Source organism: Silurus meridionalis, chromosome 18 (assembly GCF_014805685.1).
Source record: "Silurus meridionalis isolate SWU-2019-XX chromosome 18, ASM1480568v1, whole genome shotgun sequence".
NCBI classification, from domain to species: domain Eukaryota; kingdom Metazoa; phylum Chordata; class Actinopteri; order Siluriformes; family Siluridae; genus Silurus; species Silurus meridionalis.
The window spans coordinates 4,643,513-4,661,696 of NC_060901.1; the positions used below are offsets into that span (position 1 = coordinate 4,643,513).

At 38.5% G+C, this 18,184-nt stretch overlaps 1 protein-coding gene across 1 annotated transcript in view; it reads left to right on the forward strand.

Moving 5' to 3' along the window:
* col7a1l (collagen type VII alpha 1-like) overlaps positions 1–18,184 on the forward strand; it is a 93,648-nt gene that overhangs the window by 12,798 nt on the left and 62,666 nt on the right. The window contains 15 exon segments of the mRNA XM_046873987.1: positions 2,473–2,653; positions 3,226–3,385; positions 5,791–5,884; positions 7,182–7,355; positions 7,532–7,695; positions 8,749–8,878; positions 8,966–9,082; positions 9,237–9,392; positions 10,649–10,765; positions 11,630–11,776; positions 11,999–12,118; positions 13,192–13,350; positions 15,965–16,078; positions 16,846–16,912; positions 16,914–16,993. Coding sequence (XP_046729943.1) covers positions 2,473–2,653; positions 3,226–3,385; positions 5,791–5,884; positions 7,182–7,355; positions 7,532–7,695; positions 8,749–8,878; positions 8,966–9,082; positions 9,237–9,392; positions 10,649–10,765; positions 11,630–11,776; positions 11,999–12,118; positions 13,192–13,350; positions 15,965–16,078; positions 16,846–16,912; positions 16,914–16,993 — 1,980 coding nt within the window.

Here is an 18,184-nt window from a genome sequence, read left to right on the forward strand (position 1 = left end):
GTTCAGGGTGAAGGTTGGACTGCATCAAGGATCGGCCCTGAGCCCTTTCCTGTTTGCAGTGGTGATGGACAGGTTGACGGACGAGGTCAGACAGGAGTCTCCCTGGACCATGATGTTTGCAGATGATATTGTGATTTGTGGTGAGATTAGAGAGCAGGTTGAGAAGAGCCTGGAGAGGTGGAGATATGCGCTGGAGAGAAGGGGAATGAAAGTCAGTAGGAGTAAGACAGAGTACATGTGTGTGAATGAGAGGGAGGGCAGTGGAGTGATGCGGTTGCAGGGAGAAGAGGTGAAGAAGGTGGAGGAGTTCAGGTACCTGGGGTCAACAGTGCAAAGTAATGGAGAGTGTGTTAGAAAAGTAAAGAAAAGAGTGCAGGCAGGGTGGAGTGGGTGGAGAAAAGTGGCAGGAGTGATTTGTGATAGAAGAGTATATATATATATATATATATATAATATTATATTTAGATATTTTCCTTTTACAGCAATGTTTTTTATTTGGTTCTATGTCTTGAAATATTGTAATAACTATCGATTATGATTTGCAATTACACATTACTTCTAAGAACGTGGATATTTTGTGCAAGTCGTTAGCACTTTTAGAAGACCGAGAGCAAAATCATTACCGACATAAATACAAAAACAAACTACAAAATCACTACTTTAGTGGATCAACTACTGACTCTAATGTGGATTGTTAATGCATCTACCTGTTAATGTAACGACCTTCGGGAACCGTGTTCCTCACCACAGAGCGGAGTGGTGACAGAACTTCTGGCTCTGGGCCCCTGCGCCATCCCCCGGTGCATGGGCTTTCTCTTCAACATGCCAGAATTAAACAAAAATCCTTTTCCTCATTTTTCTTCCTATTTTCTTATTCTTTCTTTTCTCCCATTATTCCTCCTCTGCCTCATTTCTTTTCTCTTTTTTTCCTTTTTTTCTTCATTTTTCTCTCTTCCTCCTCCTCTTCCTTCTTTTCTTGTGAATGTGTGTGCATGGTGAATTGCAATTGATCAGTATCCCAGGATAGGATTCACATCTGCTACAACCATAATGCACTCATGATAAGTGAGTGAATGAATGAATGAATGAATTCAAATTTAAATTTAAATTCAAATTCAAATTGTACTTGTAACATACATATTAATATGCACATAGTGAAATGTTTTTTAAGATTGTCCAACTTGTAAAGATGAAAGGAATGAAATATTAGATCAAATAAAATTAAACATAAAAGAGTAAAGTAACATAAAAAATTAATAAAATAAGTATAAAAGTAAAAATTTTATTCAAATATTAAATAGATTAGAGATTGGTAGATGGATGGATGGAGGGATGAATGGATGGATGAATAAGAGAATGAATTAACATATACATTAGTTTACTTCAAAACCCAGAATTTTTTTTTTGGACAAATGAATGAATGAATCAGTTTACTTTAAAACCCTGCAAAACATATTTGGATAAGTGAGTTAATGAATGAATGAATATATGGATGGATGGATGGATGGATGGATGGATGGATGGATGGATGGTTGAATGAATAATTGAATGAATAAATGTATAAATGGATGAATGAATGAATGAATGAATCAGTTCACTTCAAATCACTGCAAAACATATTTGGATAAGTGAGTGAATGAAAGAAAGAAAGAATGAATGAATGGAAAAATGAATGGATGGATAGTTGAATGAGTGAATGGATAAATGAATGAATGAATGAATCAGTTCACTTCAAATCGCTGCAAAACATATTTGGATAAGTAAATGTATAAACGAAAGAAAGAAAGAAAGAAAGAAAGAAAGAAAGAAAGAAAGAAAGAAAGAAAGAAAGAAAGAAAGAAAGAAAGAATGAATGAATGAATGAATGAATGGATGGATAGTTAAATGATTGAATTAATTAATATAGAAATCAGTTCTCTTCAAAATCCTGCAAAACATATTTGGATGAATGAATGAATGAAAGAATGAATGCATGAACGAACGAATGAATGAATTAACATAGAATTCAGTGCACTTCAAAACCCTGCAAAACTTCTTTAAAGACTAAACACAGTCTTGTTAATAAACATTATGGAATAAATGACTGGTGTAGTATTTCCTTCTTGTCCCTATCACACCTTGCAGCTTGTCCAACTCTAAAATCTGTGAAATCCTTCTTAGGCGCATGTTTTGCTAACGTCATACTGCCATCTAGTGGTAATAGTTAATAATAACTCAATTTTACAATGACAATGTGACCATTATAGCATAAATATATATACTATAACACTGTACAATCCTTAGGAGGATCTTGTATAACAAACTGTCCTGCAGACTGAGTCATAAACTGTTTTATGTTTTGCACTGTGGATTTAGTGGCCCTCTCATCCTTTGGTCGACCTCAGTGTAAATGCTATTGCAGTAAATGTGACTTGACTTCATAGCTTTCTTTATGACATTTATGGACTCATGTCTGTGTTTGTTTCGTTCCAGAGTGTCGCACGGCCTTGCCTGCGGACATCGTGTTCTTGGTGGACGAGTCGTGGTCGGTGGGTCCTTCCAGCTTCGGCCAGATTAAAGAGTTCATTGCTGAAATTATCCGATCCTTCCAGAGCAGCGTGATCGGAGCAGAAGGTGTTCGTTTTGGAGTCACTTTATATGCAGATATTCCGAGGTACACTAGATTAATTCTTCACATAATTACAGACAGATTAGCCGGTACTTTGTTTGTGTATGATTGTGTGTATGGGTATCTTCTCCATCCTTAAGTACAATTTGGCGCCCTAGTGGCTGAGGCCCTGACCTCCTAAACCAGGGGGTTGTAATGACTTCAAGACCCATATGGTGTCAACAGTAGTGAAGTACAGGAAAAAAAGTATCGAGTAATTGACTATAGACGCTATGTAGTGCATTACACAGGGAACAGAATTGAGTGGTTCATCTCATGAGTCATTCGTCTTTTGGTCACGTGATTAAAGGTGATTAAAAAAAAAAGATGTCGTTTTGCAAAGCCAAGTCACTAAAACGATCCGATCTTCCCATCACTAGTGAGCAGAGTGGCGCAGCAGAAGCGTAACCCGGATGTTCATAGATCAAATCCATCTTCAGTCTGATTAAATGAATGCGGCGTATGCTAATGAACATGGTCTTTGTCCTCTCATTGAGTCAATTGTGTAGAATTATTTATGATACCTCATGAATTTATTGTCGGCCCACTCCTAAACCCTAATACATTTGTGTTGGCAGGATGCGTGTGGCTCTGACGGACTACTCCACCGTGGAGGAGATATTAAACGCGGTGGAGGAGCTGCCGTACGAGGGAGGAGGGAGTCGCACAGGCGTGGCCCTCGAGTTCCTAGTGGAGTCTGTCTTCAGTCAGTCAATTATCCGGGAAAACACTCCAAAGGTATATATTATATAATACACAACACCTGACTCCCATTCCACATTTAGTCTCCATTTGCTGTTATAATAATCTCCTCTATTCTGGGAAGATGTTCCACTAGATTTTAGAGTGTGCTTGTGGAGTGTGTTAGTAAAGTCAGGTAGTGATGTAGGTGGAAAGCTGAGGAGGCCTGAGGGTGCAGTCAGTGTTAACATTCATCATGTTCAGTAGGGTTGAGATGAGAGCTCTATAGCAGGAGATCTTCCACGCCAACCAATGTAAAGCAGATCTTCATGAAGCTGGCTTTGTGCTGGAACAAGTGTTCCTCCAACATAGTGGTAACAGTTTGTGGATGAACCACATACGGCTGGAAATATCAGGTGTCCTAATACTTTTGTCGATATAATATATATATATATAGTGAAGGTACACAGAATATACAGCAGAAAAAGGAGTACAATTTAGAGGCTCAAATATCGTTTGGTGTATCAATATATACCATGGATCAACTAGCATTGATCAAGCATTTAACCTTAATCTCATATTTGTAGATTTTTTATGTTATTCTCTAGCCAGGGAGACACACTGCATTGAAACACAAGGACTTTATTAGGATTTCAGACCGCATTCGGCTTCTTGTCCTGCGGAGACGAGCACCTGATGTGCAAATGAGGCCGCAGGTTGGCTGTAATTAACTGCAGCGGTATCGGGTTTTGTTTAAAGTCAGCTCACATACACACACACACACACAAGAGCACTTTTGGGCAGAGGCATAATGCTGTTCGGTGAATTTTGATGAATTCGACCCTCTGCTTCAGGTGAACGTTGTATAAAAGCAGGCACTCTTTTATAATGAAAGTAATCGGAGGCGAGTTTGATATGTTTAAATAGACGATCTTTCGGGGGAGGGGCGGGGGGTATAAATGCTATTAAATATGCGTTTATATTTAAACTAGGATTCGAGACTTCTTCTGCAAAAAATTTTAAAGTACAGACAAATTCGCCATATCAAATAACCAGAATAAAGAAATTCAGAATTACGAGAATTTTCGAGTATCTGATTTGAACAGTACTTGAGTATTTGACTCATATTAAACATAGGCTCAAAGATGCACAAGTCCTCGACACCAAGTCACGCGTTTGCCTGTCTTGTATTTCCTAAAATATAAATAAAATTGTTCACCTCAACAATGCTAATGCATTTTAGCATTTTTAGCATTAGCATTTTATTTGTATTTTAGGAAATAAAACCTCACAAATCAACCGGTTCTGTATTTTCATCGCCAAACACGTGTCTTGGTGTCGAGGACTTGTGCATCATCACAAAGATCATCAAAACAGACTCAACACGGCAGAATGAAACAAAGATCGAACAAGTCGGTCAAAAAAATAAAACAAAGCGATAAAGCAAACTTTTAAAAAGTTATCTTCAGATAACTAATAAATAATGTTCGAGCATCATGTCACCGATGTTTGTCAGTGCTGGCGCCGCTTGTGCTGGCTTCAGCTTCATCACTGGCTGCAGCCATGTCCTTAATTGATGTGAAACACCTGGCATTCGGCAAGATGCTAATTCGCCTTCATGTGGAGAAGATTCATTTGGCGCAAAAAGACAAATCGCAATATCATGTAGATGGCAATATCACCTCCTCTGCAGAACAAGTGAGCCAAAAGCAAAATGTAATTGGTAACAGTCATTTAAAATATAGTCTAGTAAAAAGTACATACACTGATCAGGCATAACGTTATGACCACCTGCCTAATATTGTGTTGGTCCCCTTTTACATCGAGCATTAACAGCTTTAACTTCTTCAGCAGTTTGAGCTACAGGAGCTCGTCTGTTGGATCGGACCTCGGTTCACCACTTCCTTCACTGGAGCACTTTTGATAGATACTGACCACTCTAGACAAGAGCTGCAGTTTTGGAGACGCTCTGACCCAGACGTCTAGACGTCACAATTTTCAAATCCTCACGCTTGCCCATTTTTCCTGCATCTGACACGTCAACTTTGAAGTCAAAATGTTCACTCGCTGCCTAATAAATAAATCCACCGACTAACAGGTGCCATGATGAAGAGATAATCAGTGTTCTTCACTTAACTGATTATGTAATAATGTTATAATATAATGACTGATCAGTTTATATTGAATTATAAATGTAGTTGAGTTGAGAATAAAAGTTGTTATATTTTTGATATAAAAAATAAAAAAAATAGAAAGTAGCCAAAAGTTCATTTACAGTTACTTAAATACTTTACATCAGTAAGTAGATATAAATAAATACACTACACGTGGATGATCTGCTCCAATCACATCTCAGGGTATAAATAATGCAGTCGATAGGCTTATTAAGGGAACCTATTCCTTATATAACGATAAGAACCTGGATAACTTTTTGAGCATCTTATATGCTTTTCTGATTTCAGATCGCGGTGCTCATTACTAACGGCAGATCGGATGATGTGATCAGTGGACCGGTTAAAGCAATAGAGGAGAGCGGCATCTCTCTTTTCGCAGTAGGTAAGCAGCATCCTCCCTCTACACCGCTCCGTTCTGTTCTGATTAACGTAGGGATTAGTCATCAGGTCCATCAATACAGTGTATAACAGCAAATATAGAGGTGTTGATGTAGAGTGCGTTTGTCAGCACTTGGCTTTGCTGCCTTGACTTTATAACGCTCGGCTCAATGTCGATGCCCAGAGTGTAGAAATAATTACAGCTCATTAGAGAGCGGCCGGCTAATTGCAGTGATTTCTCATCAGGCGTACCCCCTTCAAACCCCCCCTAACACTCTGATGTTCTGACACTCAGACTCTCTAATCAGTCTGCCCTGGAGAGACCTGAATAAATCAGCTTGGTTTTATACATCTGGACCATGCAAGAACATCACACTGCAAACTCTTTTCAGCAGGAAGTTACCACTTGAAAAGTCGCTAGAACTTGCTGCATGATGTTATGGGCTAATTTGCATATTCATAAACTTGTCATGATCATTTGCATATCAGAAAAATAGAAATAGACTACAGTTTATACGATGACACCGATCCAGATGTGCATTAAAGGATTTTATTGCACAAAGTACCACCCGATGCAAAACACAAAACCTGATGAGAAGGATTAAAAAAAACTGTAAATTTTTTATTTTATATACAGGTAGTTAGATTGAGAATTCTGCCAATATAAGGACAATAACAATAAATTGTCATTAGAAAGAGATTGTGTGTGTGTGTGAATTACCCTTATCTCTGCTAAAAACAGCTGCCTCACTCTGTATGTAGCAATAACACACTTTCCAGCCAATCAGAACTGAGTATTCAGACAGACCTTAGTATGAATGTGAAATATATGCCATATTTTAAATTACAGAAGTAATTCATAATTGATACATACATCATCTAAAAAATAATTTGCATCAAAATGCACATCTGGATTAACTATACATTACAGATATACATGAAGATATGACAGTGCAGTGCGATCCTATTTCGATTTCGATGTTCTGTCTCCGGGAAGCTGCAGCTCTACCTCTGCCATGTAAATCTGTAAATCTAATCTGTATTCACGTAGCAGCAGTGGTGTTGAGAGAACGCGATTGAAAGCAGTTTAGCGAGGAGAAATCAATCTACATATAAAATATTGATCACAAATAATTGGTCGCTTTTTAAATAATAAAAGTATTGCGTGTCTATAAATATTTATATATAAATAAATCTTTTTGTACAGTTAAAAACTACGCATTTTTCGTTAACTTTTACGCCGATGCAGCGATGCGAATCGGTGAATCTCACCATCACTAGTATGTGTGTATGTTTCTCAGGTGTGAGGAATGCTGATCCAGAAGAGCTGAAGAGGATAGTGAGCGAGCCTCACGAGGAGCACCTAATGCTTAGCCCTGATTCGTCCTTTCTAGAAAGTCTGCTGCCCAAAATCTCACGTCGCGTGTGTTTCACTGCCTCCGAACCTCCTCGACCTGTTAAACACACACGTCCGGGTGAGACATGCAACACGTGCACAAACACACTCCTGAGAGGAGACACGGACTGAACCTGGCTTCGTTCGAGTAGAAATGAGCTTCGCACCACCTGTTGGCCCTGTATCTCTCTTTTTTCCTCACTATCTGTCTTTCTCTTTATCACACTAATCATTCTTCCTCTCTCGGTGTGATAGTGACAGAGAAGGTGGTCGGCCCCAGGGACCTGCAGGTCAGTGAGTTGAGCTACAACTCTCTACAGCTCTCCTGGAGTCAGGCCACCGGAGACGTGACAGGTTACAGGCTGCTGATCGCTCCTGTTTCTCCAAAAGGCCATCTGCTCCCTGTAAAACCTCGACAAGTGAGAGCCACACACACACACACACACACAGTATATAGCGTATATATGTAGCACACATATATTCTGTATGTATATAAATATATGTATATATATATTTATTTTAACGATTGAATTTGCAACCGTTTTGCAATTTAATGTTGAGGAACATTATTGTGAAATTGTTCCACAGTTTGTAGACACCATCATTCACATATTGGTGAACCTCTGACCATCTGTTTTTCTGAGAGACTCCGCCTCTCTAAGATCCACTATTTAAATCCAATCATCTTAATGGCCTGTTGTCAATTAACCTCGTTAGTTGCAAAATGTTTGTCCAACTGCTTAATTTTAATAACTTTTTCCCAGACATTCGTTACCTTACCTTTAAATTCAAAATGACCTTGTTTCCGCCGTAGAATGTTGCGTTTCCTCAATTTAAATTTACTTTCAATTGAATTCATTTTTACTGTGAATGGAATATGAATTTTATGGATTTATGAGATTTGGAGATCATTGCAGACTGTTTTTTTTTTACAATTTGGTTACAAAACATTACATTTTTACATCGTCCCAAATGTTTTGGAATTGAGGTTTCATATATATATATATATATACTATAGAATACTATAGAAATGAAACTTGGATGTATTTGAGTCAGTGTGCAGCTTGTAAAGCAGTACAGATTTACTGTGCTCTGAAAATAACATGCAGCCGTTATTGTCTAAATAACTGCCAACAAAAGTGAGTACACCCCCAGTGATAACAGCTGAACGCCGTGTAACGATGCAAAGCAACATTTCATCGTGTTCATGTTTTTATCTGCTTCACACCACCATACAAATGTGTGTATCTTGTATTAGAGCAGTTCATATTCAGTGTTTTGAGTTCATTTCTCTCACCACTGGATGTTCAACATGGCAGCTCATGTCAAAGTACTCTGAGGATTTGAGAATTAGAATGGTTGCTCTTCACGAAGATGTCCAAAGCTATCAGAACTCTTAATTATCCAGTAGGACTTAACAGAGAAAAAGACACACAGCAGCATGATTCCTAAACCTCATCCCTGTTTCTCAGATTGATTTAAAGGGAGATGTGGGAAACACTAAAGTGACCGGGTTGACCCCGAAGACCGAGTACTCTCTCACTGTCTACGCCATCTACCCCGGCCTCATCGGAGAATCGACCAGTGTAATCACAGAGACGAGTGAGTGTTGTTATCACCAGATCACAAAATCTCTATTAGAACTGTTACAAGTGTTTATACACATTTTTTTTTCTCCTCCTTGTGCAGCTCCTGTACCTTCGGTCGCAAACTTCCGTGTGATCGAAGAAGGGCTGTTCTCTTTACGCTTGGCTTGGACGTCTCCTCTCGGCCACGTGGACATGTACAAAATCTTCATCCCGAGATGTGAGAAAGTCACCGTGTATTTCTCTTTTCACGCTCGAGAACAACCTCGGATATCGGTTACACGCTATAAAACAATCAACGACGTGCAATTATTATACGGATTAATGAAAAGAATGAAATCATCTTAAAACTATTCTCTGGTTTATTATCCCAGCCGACAGACCCGGGACGATCTATGAGCAGACGCTGCAGGGCGATGCCTCCTCTCATGTGATTGACAGCTTGGAGGAGGATAAAATATACACAGTTAGCATCTACTCCATATACCCTGAGGGACCCAGTGAGCCTGTGTCTGTCATTGGGAGAACATGTACGAATTATTATTTTTTTCGTGTTGAATTTCTGCCCGTGTGTGTTATCTGATAATCATGTAATCTGTCATGACCCATCCTTACATTCCTTTAATGCACACCTTGTCATTACTGAATAATTTATGCCTTTTATAGATCATTTAAGGCTGTTTTTATGAACCAGGCCAGTGCTATGGTGCAATAGAGTGCAGTTCCAAATCAACGAATATAAAACATGGACTCCCAGAGCAAGGGCATATTTGTGTAGCAATCTCTTTCACTCAATTATCTCGTTCGTATCGTTGATCAGATATATGAGGTTTAGGGGCCTTGTTTAGGGGCCCAGAAGTGACAGCTTGGTGTGGCTGGGATTTGAACTCATGACCTTCCGATCCAAAGTCTAATGCCTTAACAAAATATTCATATCCAGCATCATCATATATTTTAATGTAATACAACATAATGCAACTGTTCAACTGTTAATGTACCGGTATATTAAAGGTCTATTTATGCCAGTGAAGTTCTGCTTCTCCCAGTTTAATATACCAGATTATATTTGATGCAGAATTCTCTACACAATACAGTCTATTTAAGTAAAATAATATCGAGTCTATAACCATTTCTTTATATTCCCTTTTTAGTTTTTTAATAAGATCTCCAATTCTGAGCTAAATAGCATTATTATATTTGTTTATTCATATATATATATATATATATATATATATATATATATATATATATATATATATATATATATATATATATGTACATTTGTATATGTATCATGTAATTGCAGCCAATTTGCAATTTTTTCGAGCAAAAATAAGAATAATTTCCCACTAGACAGAAGTGTATTGCTTCTAACTCCTAAACTCTTTTCCCTAAAAGGAAACAAGTACACTTGTGTATTGTAGCATGTCTCTATATTCACCACTAGATGGCGATATAGTATTGGGACGCCTAACTTGACCAGCCATGTGCGCTACTTTCACGAACTACAGGATCTACAGATTATATGTGATCATATACATTGCGAATGCATTTTTCTAATATTTCCATGATATGATTGCTCCACATCCCTGCTCTTAGCAAAAACATGACATGGAGTAAATTGACAAACACAAACATTTGCTAGTCTTTATTTATCAGTACCATGTAACTGAGGGCATGCAGAAAAGTCGGAGAAGCTTTTAGGCCTCGATAATGCATTAACTATAACAGATGAATATATGAATATAAATTATGCCAAAATTGACTCACTTCTGGTGTGTTGCAGTGAAGCTGGTCCCTGTGCAGCAGCTGTTGGTGGAAAACGCCACTACAGACACTGTGCAGGCTCGCTGGCTCTCGGTGAGAGGAGCCTCAGGTTACAGACTCACCTGGGCATCTTCAGGTACTCGCATAATGTTCATGCATGGTTAAAACATAAATAAAACACTGGTTCTTGTCCTTACTTCTAACATGTTTGGAGACACTTGTGCAGGATTTTGGATTCTGCTTTTTTTTTTTGCACAATATGAAACATTTTAAATTTGGAGACTGTGATGGTGGGATTTAAGTTCAATAACCAACTTTTTGATATTTAGCAATTTTTTCGGATCGAAAACAAACTCGTGTACCGCCAGATTGTATGTGCATGTGTATTCTAAAAATATGGGCATAAATTATGTTATGCAATGGATAAATACAAGTTGGCATTAGTATAGTTTTTTTTTTTTTACATAATTGCATCAAATGATTAATTTATATATAATTATTATTAAATGTTCTATACTTTCATTATTGAGAAACCTACCAATAATTTGTGACCAATATTTGACATGTAAATCGATTTCTCCTCGCTAATCTGCTCCTCGAGCGCTTCTTTAGAGCAGTGCCGGAGCTGATACGGGAATATGACGTATCCCAACACTATGGAAAATCATATAGAATACAGATGAACATAACAGAAGTAAAGCTGCGGCTTCCTGTAGACAAAAATAGTAAAGAACATCTTTTATTTCATCTTTTTTTTTTTTGCACTACAACGGTGTGTTTGTGAAAGAGGCCATGCGATAGAAGTCAGAAGGCGCTTGAGTAAGTGGATGATTTGCTGTCGGTCTGAAACAAAGAAATAACAAAACGATCTGAACCATAGCATCATATATTTTCAATATTGTATCTTTAACGTATCGTATCATTTGATATGCATCGACATGCGAATCGCATCAGTTATGGACCTTGATCGTGCAACTACTTTTTTACCGTGTGTTTCCAGAGGGCCACATTGAGAGCGTCAACCTTGCAGGAAACTATAAGTTCTACATGGTGCAGGGTCTTCACGCTGGAACGGAGTACACTATCAGCATCAACCCTGTGTTTGTGGATATAGAAGGACCGTTGACGTCCACCAAAGCCAAGACATGTGAGACATAACTGATAACTAAAAACACAATCTTAGATGTTAATAATCAGGATGAAATGGTGGATCGAGCCTGAGAACATGTTCATCACTCCGTGGGTTTCCTCCAAATTTATTCCTTGACTTTTGGAGTCAGTGACACCATGAGCAGGATAAACTGTATAATGAAGATGATCACATGAATCATCAACTGTGTGTGTGTGTGTGTGTGTGTGTGTGTGTCAGTGGAGAGCAGTGCTGTACAGACTCTGAGGGCCACGGCGGTGAGCACAAGCAGCGCTTTGATTTCATGGAACGATGTTTCAGGAGCCACAGGCTACAGGTTGGCCTGGGGTCCTACTGCAGGTAACACACACACACACACACACACACACACACACACACACACCTTGCAATCCCAAAACTCTTTTTCTCCCATCTCTTTCTCCTTCTGATATATTTCGTTGTGTTAACATTTCTCATTTTCATCTTCTCGTCTTTCATCTTCGAAGATCTCGTCTGTTTCTCGACTGATCTGTTTGTGACATTGTTGAGGCGTTTCTGGGCAAGTTCAATGACTCATGCTGTGAAAAAGCTTTGTATGTGCCTACACACACACACACACACACACACACACACACACACACACACACACACACACACATACACACACATATACTGTATATACATAATGCAGGGACAGGAAGAAAGTATGGCCTGGATGTCAGCTCTCTGAAAGCAGAGGCGAGATGACCCACAGCTTATGGAGCTGAAACACAGATGAGTTTAAATCACTGAAGAGAGAAGTGAAGTAGAATAGATTTTTTACGTTTTACTTTTTTTTTAATGACCATCCTGAAACACCAGAATGCGTAAGTTTGAAAGTTTCTCTCTCTCTTTTTCTCTCAGTCGAACAGCATAACATTATGACCACCCATTATGACCACCTGCCTAATATTGTGTTGGTTCCACTGTTGCTGTAAAAACAGTCCTGGCACATTGAGCATTTACATCATTAACATCTTCAGCAATTTAAGCTACAGGAGCTCATCTGTTGGTACGGACCAGCCTTCGCTCCTCACGTGCATCAATGAGCCTCGGCCGCCCACGACCCTGTTCCTGGATCACCACCACTTCTCTGGAGTATTTTTGATAGATACTGATCACTGCAGAACGGGAACATCCAATAAGAGCTGCATTTTGGAGATGCTCTGACCCAGTCGTCTAGATGTCACAATTATGCCCTTTTCAAACTCGCTCATATCCTTACGCTCACCCATTTTTCCTGCTTTTGACACGTCAACTTTGAGAACAAAATGTTCACTTGTTGCCTAATATTTCCCACACACAAACAGATGCCATGATGAAAAGATAATCAGTGTGTGTGTGTGTGTGTGTGTGTGTGTGTGTGTGTGTGTGTGTGTGTGTGTGTGTTACAGAATTTACTGGACGAGATCGACCCAGGCAGCTGGCTCTGAACAAAAGCATTACAGAGTATTTACTGAAAAATCTTGTCCATGACACCGAGTATGTGGTTTCCCTTTATGTCCTGTTCGGCTCCGTGGTGGGACCCGGAATCACCGCGACGTTCAGAACGTGTACGTCAGCATTCCATAAATTGTATTTTTACACACACACACACACACACACACACACACACAAACACACACACACACACAGATATTTATACACAGAGATTTTTTTTCACATTTGCTGATACCGAGTTCAGGACTGTTGTCCTCATGCTGTGGAGGAGAACATTATCATGAGAACAATCATCATAAAATAATATAGATAGATAGATAGACAGACAGACAGACAGACAGACAGACAGACAGACAGACAGACAGACAGACAGATAGATAGATAGATAGATAGATAGATAGATAGATAGATAGATAGATAGATAGATAGATAGATAGATACCTTTATTCGTCCCACAGTGGGGAAATTTCACCATTTTCACAGCAGCAAAGAAAAAGAAATGTGGAAATATATAAAAGAATAGAGACAGTATACAGTATACATGTCAAGCTTTGATCAAGAGTCGGAAACCAGAATAGGAATAGGACTTTTATTAGCCTTGGGAAACAAACAGAAGCTAGGAAGCAGCATGTACCGGAAAACGGATATATTACGAAACACAGGTAACGGGGGATGATCGCCAGAATGAACCGTAGATCGGGTGTGCTGAGGGCCGAGGGGAGGCGTGGCCAATGGTCCCCTGACAATATACACAACACAATGTATAAATACAAAAAGATGAAAAAAGAGACGAGTAAGTATTAACGCTATCAGACATATTGCACACAGGTAATATTGCACGGTTTTAAATTATTGTTATTGCACGTGTTGTTTAAAAAACTTCAGTTTTTATTGCAGTTAAACAGTAATACCAGTGTATATTTTCACTGAGAGCAGCTCTGATTGTAAAGTCTAATAGCAGGGAGAAGTCAAACACTGATTGATTTTTATTACAATTATCATGAGCCAACTCATGACTAAACTTTTAACTAAAATCGCACAAATTAGTTCACGTGTGTTGTGGTGAGTTCGAGTCTGGAGCTTCTTCATCAGTTATTCCTCTCTAAATGTTCTGCATGATGTGCATCAACATAATTGATTAAAAAGTTAGATATTTGACTTTGAAATGTAGTGAAGTTACAGTAAAAGTCTCCTAAAATGGAAACACTGCAGTGAAGTACAGATACGTGAAAAAGTGCTTAAGTACTTCGTTACTGTCCAGCACTGCTTATGATGACTTTAGGATCAAATCAAAAGTTTACAGTTTAATAATCTACATAAGCTACGAAACCCAGATGCCAAACAAATCATTTTTTATATATTTCTATTATTCTATTTTCCATAAGTTCCTATAATTATAACAAAGATTTTAGTTCCAAAAACAAAGATCCATGACACATCCAAACGTTTTTGTCGCCAGTTCGGTAACCAACAAAAAAGAATAAAAAAAAAAAGAATAAAGGCAGACGGAGAGCAATAACAGTTCTTACAGAAGTGGTGGACATGTTTGCTCTTAGCAGGAATAAGCTACTGGGACTTCTTTCAGGCATGAAATGATAGTTTTTAGGCCACCATTATGACACAAAGCTAAATTTGGTAGCCTGACTCACAACCCGGAAACAGCTTAAAGTTGACGAGATGAAAAAAAAAGGTCTTCACATGTGCACACACACACACACACACACACACACACACACACACACACACACACACACACTGAGAGAGCAGGGTGTATTTACTCTGGCAACAGAACAGAAAGATGCAGCTGTGTAAAATAAAGCAGGCAATATTTATAGTTTTTGGTGTATCGTTATTTTGTTGTTTGTTTCCCAAAATCTTCCATTTTCGGTCTTTTCAAATATTACATCAATCCTTACACTTAATAACCTTCAGTATATTACATGAAATAAGTGTTTACAAACTACTCTTTATTACTAACACCACTATATACACTCACCAGACAAAGGTTTGTGGACACCTAACCAAAAGATTGGTATGTGCTTTCTAGAATTCCCATTCCATCTTTTGGTCTCAGTTGCTGTTATGATAACCTCCACTCTTCTGTGAAGATGATACACTAGATTTTGTGGAGATTTGTACTGATGTAGGTGAAGGAAGAAGGCCTGGGCTGCAGTCAGCGTTTACATTTGTCCCAAAAAAGGGTGTTCAATAGGATAAAGGGTCAATAGCAGGAGATCTTCCACTCCATTCCATGTAAAGCATATCTTCATGGAGGTGGCTTTGTGCACAGGCGCATCGTCATGCTGGAGTACACAGTTTTGGCTCTCCTAGTTCAAGTGAAGGTGAAATTTCATTTGACATCTGAAGATGTCACATACAATTGAATGGTAACGGTTTTGGGAAGAATTACATATCAGTTGTACTTCTGCTTATACCACAGTTTATAATCATACACTTTTCAATAATGGGAAACTTTACAAAGCATATTGACATAAAAAGGCAATTAAAAACCAGTGACTTCTTCCATAAACAATAAGAAAGCAGACACAAAACATTTTTCTATGTGCTGTTACTATAAAGATTGGTGTTAAATGTGAATGACAGTGTTTATATACATTTTTTAGATCATGTTACAGTCTAATCTACGAACAAAACCTCCCTGTAATACGGAAATAATGCAGAAATTATAACCTCATGTCTCTGCTCTGTGTTTCTGATTGTCCGCAGCTCCCCTCGGCTATGTGTCTAATTTCAAGGTGATATCTTACACCAGTTCCTCTATAAATGTGGAGTGGAGCGCTATTGTAGGAGCCACCGAGTATAAACTGACCTGGAGATCAGGTGAACCCCGAAACTCTTATCTGCACCACTTTATTCATATATATATCAAACATCTCTGCGACTTTGATGATGCGGATGCTCTGTGGTTTTCACACATAACACTCGGATCTGGATTACTAAACTGAAGGTTTGGGGTTCAAACCCCAGTATTGCCATGCTGCCACTCTTGGGCCCCTGAGCAAGACCCTCAACCCTCTCAATAAACGCTGTATTATGGTTGACCCTTTGCTTTGACACCATGGTTCTAACATTATTTCTAACATACTGTATGTCAAGAAAGAATTTCACTGTACTGTAATGTACTTGTGACAAGTAAAAACCAATTTTTCCTTTTATTTTCTTTCTTTTTGATAAGAGAGATCAGAGGAAAGAGGTCAGGAAGTTTCTAGTAACTCAAATAATCACTTTTTTGGAAATATGGTGAGCTGAAATGCATTAAAGGTAAACCTTGAGCAATGGGCTACAAAACAAATCAAGTTTGCAAAGTAGAACTGAGATCTGAGGTTCACAAAATCAAAATGCATTAAAAAAAAAATCTGTAAAAACTGTATACATTTGCAAGTGTGCCGGTGTTCCTAATAAAGTGGACAGTATATGAGTGTATGTACATCCACATCCTATGACGGTCACATTCTCAGTTAAGATATTATGCTTTTTCTTTTTATCATAAGTGTAAAAATATTTGTAAAAAATTCTGACGCTTTACTTTACACTGTAATGGTTGAAATGATGGTGTGTGATTTCTTTTCTCAACCTCTCTCTTTCAGAAGGAGTAAATCCACAAAGCCGATATGTGGACCACAGTGTTTTACAGCACAGCATCACCGGCCTCCAGTCAAACATTGTACACCATCAGCATCCATGCCCTGTACGGAAACATGGAGGGGCCAGAAATCTCTCTCACACAGCTTACAGGTACTGACCAAAAAAAACATTACAAATACACTACATGGACAAAAGTATTAGCACACCTGACGTTGCCAGCTGTATGTAGTTCTACCTCACACAAAATTTTAGGCACTCTATTGTGTAGCATTGAATTTTCCCATTTGTATTATTGTTTATATGGATTGGAGTGGAGAATTTTTATTGGCCTACTATAGAGCTCAAATCCTTTTACCCTTTTTTGGTATGAATGTGAACAGCACCCCAGGTCTCCTCACCTCACCTACATGTGTTCCTGACTTTACTAAAGCTCTTGTATGCGAATGAGCACTAATCTCCACACAATCTAGTGGAACATCTTCCCAGAAGACTGAAGGTTTTTTAACAGCAAATGGGGATTAAATGTGGAATGGGACAATTACTGTATATAAAATGTTAGTTCTCACTCTCCAGTGTTCTGTATTGTTGAAAGATTTATGATCAAACTCTTGATGTCACCCAAATGAGGATGGGTTCCCCTTTTGAGTCTGGTTCCTCTCAAGGTTTCTTCCTCATTACATCTAAGGAAGTTTTTCCTTGCCACAGTCGCCACGGCTGTTTATCAGGGATAAATACACATCATTCACCTTAACTGTTGATTTCTGTAAAGCTGCTTTGAGACAATGTCTGTTGTGAAAAGCGCTATACAAATAAACTTGACTTGACTTGACTTGACTTGACTTGACTTGACTTGACTATATAAAAACCAATACACTCAAGTCAATTCAAGTGGCTTTTAAAATACAAAGTGAAACAAAAATCATCTCTTTTCCAGGACCAAGGTGTCAGTAGCTCTTAGTTTTATAACCATAAAGACTGTATATGACTGTAGAAAGAACATTACTTATAATCACACACTCCAGTGCTCATGTTAGTTCTCACTCTCCAGTGTTCTGTATTGTTTAAAGACTATAATCACACTCTTGATGTCACCCAAATGAGGATGCGGTTCCCCTTTTGATTCTGGTTCCTCTCAAGGTTTCTTCCTCATAACATCTAAGGGAGATTTTCCTTGCCACAGTCGCCACGGCTGCTCATCAGGGATAAATACACATCATTCACCTTAACTGTTGATTTCTGTAAAGCTGCTTTGAGACAATGTCTGTTGTGAAAAGCGCAATAGAAATAAACTTGACTCGACTTGACTTGTTACAAAGGACAAGTTTGATTTACTTATTCACC